Consider the following 16,426-nt stretch of genomic DNA (forward strand, 5'->3'; position numbering starts at 1 on the left):
TGTATTAAAGAAGTAATACATAATTAATGGAGAAAATTCAAGGTTATAAAAATATTTGAGAAGGTTGTTGCATCCTTTCCCCCAAATTGTACTCCCCTGAGGTAACTACTGTTAACATTTTGGCATATATCCTTCTTGATCATTTTTTCTCTAAACACGCACACACACACACACACACACACACACACACACACAGTTTTCTCAAACTAAATGGGATTCTATAGAGCTTTTTTTAAGTTTAATTCATATTGGTAATTAACGATGGCATTATTTCACGTCAGAACTTCATGCTTTCAGAGAGTGGCATAGTGTTCCAGAACATGGATGTATAATTCCCCTATGAGTGGATAGTTGGTATTTTATCAGATTTTTTTTTAGTGAGTGACACCACTGTCACTTTTTTTCTCCTCTGCTCTCATTGGCCTTTGGTTTCATTTGCTAGTTCCTCCTCAAAATGTTAATGTGTCATTTCATCTATAATAATTCCCTGGGTAATCCCTATGCCTTCATGGCTTTCAATACAATCTCTATGTCTATGACTCCCAAGTCCTATTTCCATGATGGACCTCTCTCCATCTCAGACTGGTAGATCTAGCTGACCTCCCTACATGTCCTCTTGAATGCTCATTAGGTACTTTAAACATAACATATCTAAGTTTAAAACTTGGTTCAAATTATCCTTGTTTTTCTTAATTTGAGAATGCCTTGATTTCTTCATCTCTGAAGGATATTTTCACTGGGTATAGGATTCTGGCCTGATAGCTTTTTCTTTCGTCACATCAAAAATATTTTTCCACTTCCTTCTGGCTTTCATTGCGTCTTCTGGGGAATTCACTACCATTCTAATTGTTTTTTCCTATACATAACGTGTCAATTTTTTTTCTCACTGCTTTCAATATTTTTTTCTTTATTCTTAGTTTTCAGAAGTTTCGTTATGATCAGTATTCCTTCGAGTTTATCTTGTTTGGGGTTTGCACAGATTCTTGAATCTGTGAGTTTATGTCTCTGACCAGATTTGGGGAGTTTACAGCCATTATTTCTTCAAGTACTTTTTTAGTTCACCCTCTTTTTCCTCTTTTATGGGCTCTGATTATGAAAATGTTAGAACTTTTGTTATAATCTCCCAGGGCTCTGAGACTGTTCATTTTTTTTCAGTCTGTTTTGTCTCTGCTGCTCAGATTGGATAATTTTTGTTCTGTCTTCTAGTTAACTGACTCTTTTTTGGTCCCCTCCATTTTGCTGTTGAGCTTTTTATTCCAATTATTGTATTTTTCAGTTTTAAAATTTCCATTTGGTTCTTCTTTATTTATCTGGTCCTTCTATTTCTTTGCTGAGGCTTTCTAACTTGTTTTTTAATTTTTGAATTTTATTTATTTTTTTATACAGCAGGTTCTTATTAGTTATCCATTTTATACATATTAGTGTATATATGTCAATCCCAATCTCCAAATTCATCACCCCCCCTGCCCCACGCCGCAGCCACTTTCTCCCCTTGGTGTCCACACATTTGTTCTCTACATCTGTGTCTCTATTTCTGCCCTGCAAACCGATTCATCTGTACCATTTGTCTAGCTTCCACATATATGCATTAATTACGGTATTTGTTTTTCTCTTTCTGACTTACTTCACTCTGTATGACAGTCTCTAGATCCATCCACGTCTCTACAAATGACCCAATTTCATTCAATTTTATGGCTGAGTAATATTCCATTCTATATATGTACCACATCTTCTTTATCCATTCATCTGTTGATACACATTTAGGTTGCTTCCATGTCTTGGCTATTGTAAATAGTGCTGCAATGAACATTGGGGTGCATGTGTCTTTGAATTATGGTTTTCTCTGGGTATATTCCCAACAGTGGGATTGCTGGATCATAAGGTAATTCTATTTTTAGTTTTTTAAGGAACCCCCATACTGTTCTCCATAGTGGCTGTATCAATTTACCTTCCCACCAAGAGTGCAAGAGGGCTCCCTTTTCTCCACACCCTCTCCAGCATTTGTTGCTTGTAGATTTTCTGATGATGCCCATTCTGACTGGTGTGAGGTGATACCTCATTGTAGTTTTGATTTGCATTTCTCTAATAATTAGTAATGTTGAGCAGCTGTTCATGTGCTTTTTGGCCATTTGTATGACTTCTTTGGAGAAATATCTGTTTAGGTCTTCTGCCCATTTTCTGATTGGGTTGTTTCTTATTTTAATATTGAGCTGCATGAGCTGTTTATATGTTTTGGAGATTAATCCTTTGTTTATTTGTTTGCAAATATTTTCTCCCATTCTGAGGGTGGTCCTTTCGTCTTGTTTCCTTTGCTGTGCAAAAGGTTTTAAGTTTAATTAGGTCCCATTTGTTTATTTTTGTTTTTATTTCCATTACTGTAGGAGGTGGATCAAAGAAGATCTTGCTGTGATTTATGTCAAAGAGTGTTCTTCCTATGTTTTCGTCTAAGAGTTTTATAGTTTCCGGTCTTACATTTAGGTCTCTAATCCATTTTGAGTTTATTTTTGTGTATGGTGTTAGGGAGTGTTCTAATTTCATTCTTTTCCATGTAGCTGTCCAGTTTTCCCAGCACCACTTATTGAAGAGACTGTCTTTTCTCCATTGTATATCCTTGCCTCCTTTGTCAGAGGTTAGTTGACCATAGGTGTGTGGGTTTATCTCTGGGCTTTCTATCCTGTTCCATTGATCTATATTTCTGGTTTTTTTTTGTTTTTTTGTTTTTTTTTGCTGTACATGGGCCTCTCACTGTCGTGGCCTCTCCTGTCGCGGAGCACAGGCTCCGGACGCGCAGCCTCAGCGGCCATGGCTCACGGGCCCAGCCGCTCCACGGCATGTGGGATCTTCCCGGACCGGGGCACGAACCCTTGTCCCCTGCATCGGCAGGCGGACTCTCAACCACTGTGCCACCAGGGAAGCCCTATATTTCTGTTTTTGTGCCAGTATCATAGTGTCTTGGCTACTGTAGCTTTGTAGTATAGTCTGAAGTCAGGGGGTCTGATTCCCTTTTTTTCCCTCAAGACTGCTTTGGATGTTCAGGGTCCTTTGTGTTTCCATACAAATTTTTAGATTTTTTGTTCTAGTTCTGTAAAAAATGCCATTGGTAATTTGATAGGGATTGCATTGAATCTGTAGATTGCTTTGGGTAGTAGAGTCATCTTCACAATATTGATTCTTCCAAACCAAGAACATGCTATATCTCTCCATCTGTTTGTGTCATCTTTGATTTCTTTCATCAGGGTCTTATAGTTTTCTTCATACAGGTCTTTTGTCTCCCTAGGTAGGTTTATTCCTACATATTTTATTCTGTTGCAATGGTAATTGGGAGTGTTTCCTCAATTTCTCTTTCTGATCTTTTGTTGTTAGTGTGTTGGAAAGCAAGAGATTACTGTGCATTAATTTTGTATCCTGCATCTTTACCAGATTCATTGCTTAGCTCTAGTACTTTTCTCGTGGCATCTTTAGGATTCTCTATGTATAGTATCATGTCATCTGCAAACAGTGACAGTTTTACTTCTTCTTTTTCAATTTGTATTCCATTTATTTCTTTTTTGTCTCTGAATGCCATGGCTAGGACTTCCAAAACTATGTTGAATAATAGTGGCGAGAGTAGACGTCCTGTCTTATTCCTGATCTTAGAGGAAATACTTTCAGTTTTTCACCATTGAGAATGATGTTTGCTGTGGGTTTGTCATATACGCCTTTAGTATATTCAGGTAGGTTCCCTCTATGCCCACATTCTGGAGAGTTTTTTTCATAAATGGGCATTGAATTTTGTCAAAAGCTTTTTCTGCATCTATTGAGATGATCGTGTGGTTTTTATTCTTCAATTTGTTAATATGGTGTATCACATTGATTGATTTGCGTATACTGAAGAATCCTTGCATCCCTAGGATAAATCCCAGTTGATCATGGTGTATGATCCTTTTAATGTTTTGTTGGATTCTGTTTGCTGGTATTTTGTTGAGGATTTTTGCATCTACATTCGTAAGTGATATTGGTCTGTAATTTTCTATTTTTGTAGTATCTTTGTCTGGTTTTGGTATCAGGGTGATGGTGGCCTCATAGAATGAGTTTGGGAATATTCCTTCCTCTGCACTTTTTTGGAAGAGTTTGAGAAGAATGGGTGTTTGCTCCTCTCTAAATGTTTGATAGAATTCACCTGTGAAGCCGTCTAGTCCTGCACTTTTGTTTGTTGGAAGATTTTTAATCACAGTTTCAATTTCATTACTTGTGATTGGTCTGTTCATATTTTCTATTTCTTTCCGGTTCAGTCTTGGAAGGTTATACCTTTCTAAGAATTTGTCCATTTCTTCCAGGTTGTCCATTTTATTGGCATAGAGTTGCTTGTAGTAGTGTCTTAGGATGCTTTGTATTTCTGCAGTGTCTGTTGTAACTTCTCCTTTTTCATTTCCAATTTTCTTGATTTGAGGCCTCTCCCTCTTTTTCTTGATGATTCTGGCTAATGGTTTGTCAAATTTGTTTATCTTCTCAAAAACCAGCTTTTAGTTTTATTGATCTTTGTTATTGTGTTCTTTGTTTCTATTTCATTTATTTCTGATCTGATCTTTATGATTTCTTTCCTTCTACTAACTTTGTGTTTTGTTTGTTCTTCTTTCTCTAGTTCCTTTAGGTGTAAGGTTAGATTGTTTATTTGAGATTTTTCTTGTTTCTTCAGGTAGGATTATAGTGCTAGAAACTTCCCTCTTAGAACTGCTTTTGCTGCATCCCATAGGTTTTGGATTGTCTTGTGTTCATTGTCATTTATCTCAAGTTATTTTTTAATTTCCTCTTTGATTTCTTCAGTGATCTCTTGGTTATTTAGTAACGTATAAAATAACCTCCATGTGTCTGTGTTTTTTTACATTTTTTCCCCTGTAACTGATTTCTAATCTAATAGCATTGTGGTCAGAAAAGATGCTTGATATGATTTCAATATTCTTAAATTTACTAAGTCTTGATTTGTGACGCAAGATGTGATCTATCCTGGAGAATGTTCCATGCGCACTTGAGAAGAAAGTGTAATCTGCTGTTTTTGGATGGAATGTCCTATAAATATCAATTAAATCTGTCTTGTCTATTGTGTCATTTAAAGCTTGTGTTTCCTTATTAATTTTCATTTTGGATGATCTGTCCATTGGTGTAAGTGAGGTGTTATAGTCCCTCACTATTACTGTGTTACTTTCGACTTCCTCTTTATAGCTGTTAGCAGTTGCCTTATGTGTTGAGGTGCTCCTATGTTGGGTGTATATATGTTTATAATTGTTATATCTTCTTTTTGGATTGATCCCTTTATCATTATGTGTATCCTCCCTTGTCTCTTGTAACATTCTTTATGTTAAAGTCCACTTTATCTGATATGAGTACTGCTACTCGAGATTTATTTTGATTTGTATTTGCATGGAATATCTTTTTCCATCCCCTCACTTTCATTCTGTATGTGTCCCTAGGTCTGAAGTGGGTCTGTTGTAGACAGCATATATGTGGGTCTTGTTTTCGTATCCATTCAGCAAGTTGTGTCTTTTGTTTGGAGCATTTAATCTGTTCACATTTAATGTAATTATCGATATGTGTGCTCCTATTACAATTTTCTTAATTGTTATGGGGTTTTTTTTGTAGGTCCTTTTCTTCTCTTGTGTTTCCCAGTTAGAGAAGTTCCTTTAGCATTTGTTGTAGAGCTGGTTTGTTGGTGCTGAATTCTCTTTGCTTTTGCTTGTGTGTAAAGATTTTGATTTCTCCGTCAACTCTGAAAGAGATACTTGTTGGGTAGAGTAATATTGGTTGTACGTTTTTCCCTTTCATCACTTTAAATATATCATGCCACTCCCTTGTGGCTTGTAGAGCTTCTGCTGAGAAATCAGCTATTAACCTTATGGGCGTTCTCTAGTATGATATTTGTCATTTTCCCTTGTTGCTATCAATAATTTTTATTTTTCTTTAATTTTTGTCAGTTTGATTACTGTGTGTCTCACCGTGTTTCTCCTTGGGTTTATTCTGCCTGGGACTCTCTGTGTTTCCTGGACTTGGGTAACTATTTCCTTTCCCATGTTAGGGAAGTTTTTGACTATAATCACTTCAAATATTTTCTCTGGTCCTTTCTCTCTCTATTCTCCCCCTGGACCCCTGTAATGTGAATGTTGTTGCATTTAATGGTTTCCCAGGAGTCTCTTAGGCTGTCTTCATTTCTTTTCAGTCTTTTTTCTTTATTCTGTTCTGCAGCAGTGAATTCCACCATTCTGTCTTCCAGGTCACTTATCCGTTCTTCTCCCTCAGTTATTCTGCTATTGATTCCTTCTACTGTGTTTTTCATTTCTGTTACTGTATTGTTCATCTCTGTTTGTTTGTTCTTTAATTCTTCTATGTCTTTGTTAAACATTTCTTTCTTTTTTTTTTTTTTTGTGGTACGCGGGCCTCTCACTGCTGTGGCCTCTCCCGTTGCGGAGCACAGGCTCCGGACGCGCAGGCTCAGCGGCCATGGCTCATGGGCCCAGCTGCTCCACGGCATGTGGGATCTTCCCAGACCGAGGCACAAACCCGTGTCCCCTGCATCGGCAGGTGGATTGTTAACCACTGCGCCACCAGGGAAGCCCTGTTAAACATTTCTTGCATCTTCTCGACCTTTGCCTCCATTCTTTTTCTGAGGCCCTGGATCATCTTCACTATCATTATTCTGAATTCTTTTTCTGGAAGGTTGCCTATCTCTACTTCATTTAGTTGTTTTCCTGTGGTTTTATCTTGTTCCTTCATCTGGTACATAGCCCTCTGCCTTTTCATCTTGTCTGTCATTCTGTGCATGTGGTTTTTGTTCTACAGGCTGCAGAATTGTAGTTCTTCTTAATTCTGCTGTCTGCCCTCTGGATGATGAGGCTACCTAAGAGTCTTGTGCAAGCTTCCCAATGGCAGGGACTGGTGGTAGGTAGAGCTGGGTGTTGCTCTGGTGGCAGAGTTCAGTAAAACTTTAATCTGCATGTCTGCTGATGGGTGGGGCTGAGTTCCCTCCCTGTTGGTTGTTTGGCCTGAGGCAACCCAACACTGGAGCCTACCTGGGCTCTTTGGTGGTGGTAATAGCAGACTCTGGGAGGGCTCACGCCAAGGCGTACTTCCCAGAACTTCTGCTGCCAGTGTCCTTGTCCTCGTGGTGAGCCACAGCCACCCCCCGCCTCTGCAGTAGACCCTCCAACACTAGCAGGTAGATCTGGTTCAGTCTCCTGTGGGGTCACTGCTCCTTACCCTGGGTCCTGATGTGCACACTACTTTGTGTGTGTCCTCCAAGAGTGGAGTCTGTGTTTTCACCAGTCCTCTTGAAGTCCTGAAATCAAATCCTGCTATCCTTCAAAGTCTGATTCTCTTGGAATTCCTCCTCCCGTTGCTGGACCCCCAGGTTGGGAAGCCTGACGTGGGGCTCAGAACCTTCACTCCAGTGGGTGGACTTCTGTGGTATATGTTCTCCAGTTTGTGAGTCACCTGTCTAGCCGTTATGGGATTTGATTTTATTGTGCTTGCACCCCTCCTACCATCTCATTGTGGCTTTGGATGTGGGGTATCTTTTTTGGTGAGTTTCAGTGTCTTCCTGTCGATGATTGTTTAGCAGTTAGTTGTGATTCCAGTGCTCTCGCAAGAGGGAGAGCACATCCTTGTAGTCCGCCATCTTGAACCAATCTCAGCCTCTAACTTTTTTTCATGTGTTTCAAGTTTGTTCAAATATGTTTGTAATTGCTCATTTTAATCAATGCTTCTTTAAAATCTGTGTCAGGTAATTTTTACATCTCTGTCATCTTGTGATGTTGCTATCTATTGCTTGTCTTTTTTCATTATATTTGAGATCTTTCTGATTCTTGGTATACTGTTTGATTTTGGGTTGAAACCTGGATATTTTTGTATAATGTTTTGAGACTGGGATTGAAACATGGATATATTTGTATCATGTTCTGAGACTTGGATCTCATTAAACTCCATATTTTATGTGACTTTCTGTGACAATGCACTGGCAGAGGATGAGGGGGTGTCATCTTGTTATTTCCAGGTGGAACTAGAAATCCAGGTTCCCTACTAGGCCTTCAGTTGACAATTAAGTGAGAACTTTTATTATTTCTGGGTGAGGGGGTGGAAGTTCCAACTGCCCACGTGGCCTCTACCAAACACTGGTAGGGATGGTGTCATTACTGCAGGGTGATGGTGAAAATTCTGACTCTCCACTAGGCCTCCTCTGAGAAGCCAGTGTGCTTTGTTACTAGGGATGGAACATGGTCTCCACTGATGCCATGATTTGTCTCATCACTGGCTGACAGGGTTACAGGGTTCTTGGCTCTCTACTTGGCCTTTATTGGCACCACCCTGGCAGAGGCGTTGGGTACCTGATTTCTGCCTCAAGAGAGTGGAAATCTAGGCTCCCCACTTAGCCTTTGCTGACATGTTTGGGGATGGAATCACAGTGTTTCCTGTGGTGCTTGGCTGGAATAGAGTGGTTGTTCTCTAAAAGTTTTTGTCTTTCTGGGCTTCTCCTTTTTAGGTACTTTAGCTAGAGTGAGCAGGTTTTTGAGGGGAATTGTTTTGTCTGCATCCATTGGTATTTCCAGGTTGCTGGTTTCTCCACCTCCAAGACTGGCATATATGAGGCAAAAAGAAAACCCTCTTCACTCACCATTCTGTTGTTACTCGGGCCCTGAGTGCCCTTGCATTTTTAAAAAATTTTCTCCATCTTTCAGACTCTTCTTATTGTTTGTTTTATAATATCCTGTTTAGTTGTACTTATTGGGAGGAATAGGAAAATTATGTCTATTCCATCTTTCTGGAGACAGAGGTCATGTACATCATTTTTGAGCTTTATTTTCAATGGGCCTCGTGTGATTCTTCTTCTCTGTGCAGGTACCTGGAATTGGAAAGCAGCGGCCATCGGAATGAAGTCAGACTGCACTACCACTCCTCCGGCAGCCACCATCCTCACACGGAAGTGTTTCCTTACATTTTGGCTGATGATAAGTGGCACAAGCTCTCCTTAGCCATCAGTGCCTCCCACTTGATTTTACACGTCGACTGCAATAAGTAAGTGAAATGTTCTCAGTTCAGGTAACGGAAGATTCTAAGAAATGACGGTTAATGCACATTACTTACCTGATGCTTCTTTGCAGAATATATGAAAGAGTCGTGGAAAAGCCTTCCACAGACTTGCCTGTGGGCACATCATTTTGGCTGGGACAGAGAAATAATGCACACGGATATTTTAAGGTATCTTCTGACTAAGGTCTGAGCATAAAGTGTAAATAGAAATGCTTTTTAATGAATTTGGAAAAGTACGTTTTGCTTTTTATGGTGTAAAGCAAAATAATTTGATGTGTATAGTTTTTTTCTATTTGTGTCTATTTCTGTTTTAGTTTTTTTTTTTTTTTTTTTTACACTGTTGTTTAATTTAGCTGGTCAGCACTATTTTCTCTTTTTTTCCTGAATGAGTTTGAACTTTAAACATAACAGAGATGATCATAAGGCCCAATCAGGGCAGAGTTAACATCTTCTTGAAATCAGGCATTCAAAATAATAAAAATCTAAAATGTTAATATACAAATAAACTCTCTACCTTTGAAATATAACCTTTGATGAGACTTTTATTGGGGTGTTAATAATAGAGGATTAAAACTTTTCAATATTCATTATTCATGGTCTCTTCGTACTTCTGAAAGTGAGAAAGGAATATATATATATATATATATATATATGCACAAATCTATCAAAACTAGAAAGCAGTTATAATTTATATCTTTTTCTTATTGTCTATTTGGAGACACACTCCATGGAATTGCATCACAGGATCTAAAAGACATACCGTTTAACTTTCAGTATTTTAAGGTTGAGGAAATAAAGTTCAGAAAACTGCTTGATTACAAGCCCATAGTATAATCATTTTCCCTCCAATGACTCCGACACTGCCTGTCATACAGAAGAGGCTCGGCAAATGGTTGTTAAATGAAACAATGATAGGTGATGTGTCTAACTCAGGGATTTCTAGCTAGAGTAGGTACCAGTAACTTTAACATTGTGTTCTAAGAAAGGTTTGTATTCCCTGAAAGGTATTTTTGAAACTTACTTAAACTGCTACCTGGAAACCAGGTGCTTTGAATGTGTTATTTCATCGAATCCTAGTCTTGCTAGCCTTGGTTCAGGGCCTTTAAAATGTTTTTAAAATCTCTTTTACATATGCATAAACTTGTTCAGAGAGTTTAAACAACTTATCCAAAGCCAATCATGGGGAATTGATCCCATGCTCGTGAGTCCTGAAAAATCAGTGCTCTTTTCCCACATAAGGGGTAGCAAGTTTTTGCTATAGGTGCTGAGTCTCTCCTCTATTTAATCATGGCGCTCTTCCCCACGGAGCCCAGATGGGGCGTCAGAAACCTCACATGTCAGTTATGTGTACTGCTCTAGGGGCCATCATTTTTACTGTAGACTGTAAATGGTGCTCACTAGATTTGGGCAGTACACAAACTATAGAACTCTACATGGTAGCTTTGCTTTCATGTTGCTGCTACCAAGTGATAGGATTTTGTTGTATACAAGTTGCTTCCCTGATCCAAACCCCAAGCAAACAGCAGATCCAGCAATTGCCACAGAGTATACTTAAATATTTATCACTTACACTGACACTGTTTTTGTACCATGCTATGAATCAGATTAAATATGTAGAAGATACCTAGTCCAGGATTTGACTGGTAAATCTTTGTAGGTACATTCAAAATTGTCTTAATAATATGTTGGTATGTCACCTCTGTCATTAAATGTTCTATTTCCATTTTTCAAAAGGGATAAAGTGAAATATTACTTAAAGAAAATATATAAAGATGTTGAAGGAAGAGAGAGGGGTGGTGAATGAAAGGGACGCTGGAGTGTGTCTGATGAGGTCGTTTCTGAGCTACCATTTGGCCATTGCTTTAAGAGCCTTGTAAGCTGGAAGCTAATTATATCTTAATGACAAAGGATGCATGTAAATTTCACATGTAAACATGTGATGTGACCTTCTGTGTAAAATGGGTCATTTCCAGTTGGCATTTAAAAAAATTTTAGGCTAAACTTTCTGTACTCCTAAGGACTCATCACTAAGTCTTGCTGTAGCTGTTTAATAAATCTCTTGTCCTTTTTAAATTGAGAAATTCACTTTAAAATATCCAACCGAGAAACAAGAAATGCTAGAATAAGCATTGTTCTTATGACTTAGCTTTTCTCTTGTTTTCTTTTTGATGATTGCAGTTAACTTAAAACGGGTATCAGTTTCACTGTTGTTGAAACCCAAAGTGATTTTCAGGTTGATTTTTAAAGGTCATTTTCAAGCCTTTCTTCAGTGGCTAACTAAAAATAACTTCCCCAGACACATACTATTGTCCCTTAATTATATCTTGACATTTACTCTTAAGGCTTTAAAAATATTATCAATAAGAAAGTACGTGGGTAATCATCTATTTTGCCTGCCTGATGTTTTTCTTTCCCTTTGGTTTGAAGTCAAAGCAATGTATTCAAAAAGATTTTTATTCAGGGATTTTGGTGAGTCTATCCTGTAATGTTTCCCTTCCTGAACTTGACTGTTGAACATAATTTGGGTAGATGAAAGTAATACGTCTTTTTCAAAATTTTTCTCACACAGGGTATAATGCAAGACGTGCAATTACTTGTCATGCCCCAAGGATTTATTGCTCAGTGCCCAGATCTTAATCGCAGTAAGTCCATTAGTTCTCACACCGTGTAATGAAAAGTATGCTTCTTGCTTAGTTTTGTCCAAAATGTCAGTTTGAAATTAGAGTTTTTATATATTAGTTGTCAGCATAGACTTAACCAGATTGAACTCCTTATAAATATAACTTGACCAATGTGGTGTTTGTAATTCTAGCCTGTCCAACTTGCAATGACTTTCATGGACTCGTGCAGAAAATCATGGAGCTGCAGGACATTTTAGCCAAAACATCAGCCAAGGTAAAAGCTCTTTAGAAATAGAGTCTGGGGGAGCTCACAAATCCTTGAGGTTCCTTACAATTCCTTTTATAACCACAGTTGTTCACCTTTGAGACTTTTCTTATACCCTACTGTGTACCAGGACTGAACCGAAATCCCTGCTCAAGAAAGGGGCTTATAAATATTCAGACCCTAGCCATCTGTATAACAAATGATTCAGTAAATCAAGAATGAGGCAGATTACTACACTGCTTATTACGACAATAGGATTTATTGTTTAATTTAGTTTTTACTACTATTTAGTTTTTCTTTGCAAGGAAGGAGGCAAGAGGACATTGTAAAGAATATGAGCACTAGAATTATGTCAAGGAAGTGGTCCCACGAAATCTTTCTACCACTATGTTACAGTTGTAGGAATGTTGGCTGTCTTAAGCCTGTATCAAGTTTACCTATAGTTTCACCAGGCTGTTGTCTTGTTGCATAGCAGTTACTTATGACCTGGAAGTTGTGTTGTATAGCAATGATTTGTTTCTGACCCAATATATATTCTAAAATTTATGTTTGCACTCGAGCAGACATAGTCATGAAATTAGACATTTTTAAAAATGGAAAATGCTTCTCTGCATCGTGGATGATGCTATTTTGACTTAGCCTTCTTTTCCGTCCTATAAATCCTGCTTTTTTCCCCCAAAGGCAGGGGGCAAGTTTACTACAAAAAGAAGGGGGGAAAAATCCTTTCTTTTAAATTAAAGTCTTAAGTCATTTGCAGCAACATGGGCGGACCTAGAGATTATCACACTAATTAAGTAAGTCAGAAAGAGAAAGCCAGTTACCATACGATATCACTTATATGTAGAATCTAAAATATGACACAAATGAACTTACCTACGAAACAGAAAAAGACTCACACGTAGAGAACAGCCTTGTGGTTGCCAAGGGAGAGGTGGGTGAGGGAGGGATGGATTGGGAGTTTGGGATTAGCAGATGCAAACCATTATATAGAGAGTGAATAAACAATAAGGGCCTACCATATAGCACAGGGAACTATATTCAATATCCCGTAATAAATCACAATGGAAAAGAATAAAATAAAAAAATAAAGGCTTATGTATATTTATAATAAATAGTTGATGGGCACAGCCATCATTACAGCTATTCATCTGAAAAACAGTCAGATGCCTGTTGGAGTATTTTGCCTTTCTGCATTGCTGGAATGGTGAACAATATGAACCCCTTCCTTTGTGCCACAGCTGTCTCGAGCCGAACAGCGAATGAATAGATTGGACCAGTGCTATTGTGAAAGGACTTGCACCATGAAGGGAACCACCTACCGAGAACTCGAGTCGTGGACAGACGGCTGTAAGAACTGCACATGCCTGGTATGGCTTTTGCTGGAGTTCAGACTAAGGGAACTCAGATGTCCCCACCCTTTAAAAATTTATTAAAACAATGTCATCATGAAAATTTCGGGACCCATTTCCTCAAAACACAACACTAAAGTGGCAGCAAACCCGGTCAAATCTAAAGGACTGTGTGTTGCCTTATTAAAGACACTTTCTAGCCTATAAAGATGATTACGGTTTCAGAATGCTACAAAGTTTTAAGTTTACTGGTCCGCACATGAAGTTAACAATTTAAATTGGGTCAGTAGAGGGATTCCCAAAGGATTCTATCCTGTTATCCTTAACTTTTCCAGGGATTTTCCCCTCATGTTTTATTAATGCATTTTGATAAAACTAAATTAAGTGCAACAGGAAATACTGTGTCCAGATTGGGCTGTGCAAACAAATAATGGAGTTTAAATAATCTTTAAAAGTTTACTAATACAGCGGAATACAAATTATAGAGTATAAATAAGTTTGAGTTCTCTAATTGCTCACTAATTAAGTAGAATATTTAGTGCATTATTATTTCAAACATGTAAGTTCATTTTCAAAGACAAGTTCAAAAGGAGTTTAGTTTTGAACTTTTAAATTCCATATGAATTACCTGTTAAAACTGGTTGACTGGAAAGAAGTCAGAGGTCTAAAAAATTTTTTTCCCAAGTTCATCCGGTTTATTCAAAAGTGGGAGATCATGATGTAAGAAGGTCAAAGTTAGCTGTGAAATAACCGTACAGGTGTGTGTGTGTGCCTGCTTCGTATGATTTCTATTCAGGAACATAGATTCCTATTAAAGTCATAACATTTTACAAATACAGTAAAACCTTCCCAACTTGTTAAATGGGTGCCAAAAATCAAATTGAGTAAAATACAGGATGTGGTATGTGAAGTCAATAAAACGACTAGAAAAGCAGCTAACCTACCTGGGAGCTCTGGGTGACCTTCGGGAATCAAATTCCTTGAGGTCCCCTTTGCCGTTTGGCACCTCTTGTGATGACTGTCAGCATCAATTCATGGTGGTGGCCTGTCCAAGCTTAAATATCCTTGGGAAGATTTCTGCATCCTGAGACTGGGTCTCCAGCACGGCAGCAGCTATTCCAAAAATCTCCTCGTTTGTTGATGCTCATTTTGTGAGTCATCTGGGGAGACACGAGTGCCCCAGGCTGACCCTCAGCCTGCTGTTTCTCTGTCAGCAGGTGCCCTTCCCTCCACACCTGTCCTCATCCACTTCACAACAGGAGGTGAGAACTCTAGCTCAGTTGCTGGACAGAAGGTGGAGCCAGTCACCATCTGTGTTATGACCCAATTTGTATTACTGTGGGTTTTACTGTATTATGGATTTTGCTGTATAATAACCAAAGAGAATAGTGGTATTTATGACATTTTACATGAAGAGTTTGAAATTTAAGAAATATATTAAACAATACTTGAGCTACCAAGCTGCAACTTGGAAATTCTTTAAAATACTGTTTTCTTCTCAGAATGGAACCGTCCAGTGTGAAACTCTGATTTGCCCAAATCCTGACTGCCCCCTCAAGTCGGCTCTTGCATACGTGGATGGCAAGTGCTGTAAGGAATGCAAACGTGAGCATAACTTTTATGATGAATACTTTTTTGGCAAAAATAAAGCTTTGTATTAGTAAATATTCACCCATCATTGGTTTAATCTGGGTAAGCTAAATAGCTTTTAGAAATGATGGAAATACCTTCTCTATTTTGGTTGAGCAGTTCTTTTCCACTTAAAAGTGCTATACTTGTATTTTAGCAAGAAAGTTTTTCTTGGAGGAATCTATTCTGTACAGTGACAGTAGTGGCAAAGATATGTAAGAAACTTAGTGGAAGGCACTTCTCTCATTAACACTGCTTGATACAAATACCTCTCAACTAGGTTGAGAATAGTCCACACTCAGTCAAGATAAACAAGAAAATCCAAGGTACAAGTGACCTTCAACAGCAGAAGATACAAAACCCTATTAGTCCAAACCACAGAAGTGCACATTGTTATAGGATTGTCCAGTGTGGACAGGGCAGGGCCATGATCTTAATTCATAAAAGAGGCTCATGCCACTGAATGAGGAAGCCATCTGCCTTTTAGCAGCTGTTGTATGCAGTTCACTTCTGCCGTCTGGAAATGCTCTTTGAATCGATAGCTATCCTCAAATGGGTTCTAAATCATTTATTTAATAACATAAATCATCGCATCTCTGTTACTTGCACTTTAAAAGATTGCCTTAAGTCCATGTTAAAAGTAGCATTTAAAATTTAGCTACTATTTTTTTTTTTTTACCATGCAATAGTAACATATGAAAACTGGGTTGTTATAAAGTTTGCAGACTATATAGGGCTGTGTAAGTGCAGTATAAGCATACACACGCATGCACGCGCACGCACACAAGACAGAAAGGGGGGAGGGCAAGGGAGAGGGAAGGAGAGGAAAACAAAAGTAACAGCTGCTTTTCCTAGGGTTTTTATGCTCACTGGTCTCCGTTACCACCGCCATACCTTACTCTTGCCTACGCAGTGTGCAGGGTGCTCCTTCTGTCGAGAGTGACAAGTTATCAGAGAAAAATCAGGAAGTCGCTTTGTAGTCCATTGATTTAATTCCCTCAGGAGCTCGTGTATATTTAATTTTGTTAGACTTTACCTTGAAGCCAATCCATTTCATGAGAGTGTATTAGCCTAGTCAAGTAGATTTGACTGAACCAGGAAAGGTTGAATGCAGTCGTTCTCACACATGTCACCAGCTAATTTCCTTGGTGAGGGGTAATCTGAGTTCTTCCTTGAACTTTTATTAATAATGAAAAGCTTGTGACGATATTCTGTAGTTTTTTTTGTAGATGCTTGGAGGTAGGAGGAAGAAGGGCCCTCTGTAGGACTTATATTCATTACACAACAGTAGCAGGAATCATACTTTTGGCTTTTATTTCTTTCATCCTTTCCACTGATACTTCTGCATTGTTACCTGTGAATATTTACATTCACATTTACATTAAGTGATGTTGATTTTATTAGAGACAGGCTGATTGGAATAATGGACCATCATGATAGATGGATTAGTCAGAAGTTGTGAATTTCAGGTCTGCTTTTACCATTTGTCTCTGTTACCAGCAGTAAGC

The 16,426-nt window shown here is 38.4% G+C and overlaps 1 protein-coding gene across 1 annotated transcript in view; it reads left to right on the forward strand.

Annotated features, from left to right (window-relative positions):
- NELL2 (neural EGFL like 2) overlaps nt 1-16,426 on the forward strand; it is a 492,411-nt gene that overhangs the window by 197,325 nt on the left and 278,660 nt on the right. The window contains exons 5-10 of the mRNA XM_060165069.1: nt 8,863-9,039; nt 9,126-9,222; nt 11,624-11,696; nt 11,867-11,949; nt 13,179-13,307; nt 14,792-14,894. Of these exons, the coding sequence (XP_060021052.1) occupies nt 8,863-9,039; nt 9,126-9,222; nt 11,624-11,696; nt 11,867-11,949; nt 13,179-13,307; nt 14,792-14,894 (662 nt within the window). The remainder of the gene's footprint in view (nt 1-8,862; nt 9,040-9,125; nt 9,223-11,623; nt 11,697-11,866; nt 11,950-13,178; nt 13,308-14,791; nt 14,895-16,426) is intronic.

This window comes from Lagenorhynchus albirostris, chromosome 11 (genome assembly GCF_949774975.1).
Source record: "Lagenorhynchus albirostris chromosome 11, mLagAlb1.1, whole genome shotgun sequence".
Classification (NCBI taxonomy): Eukaryota; Metazoa; Chordata; class Mammalia; order Artiodactyla; family Delphinidae; genus Lagenorhynchus; species Lagenorhynchus albirostris.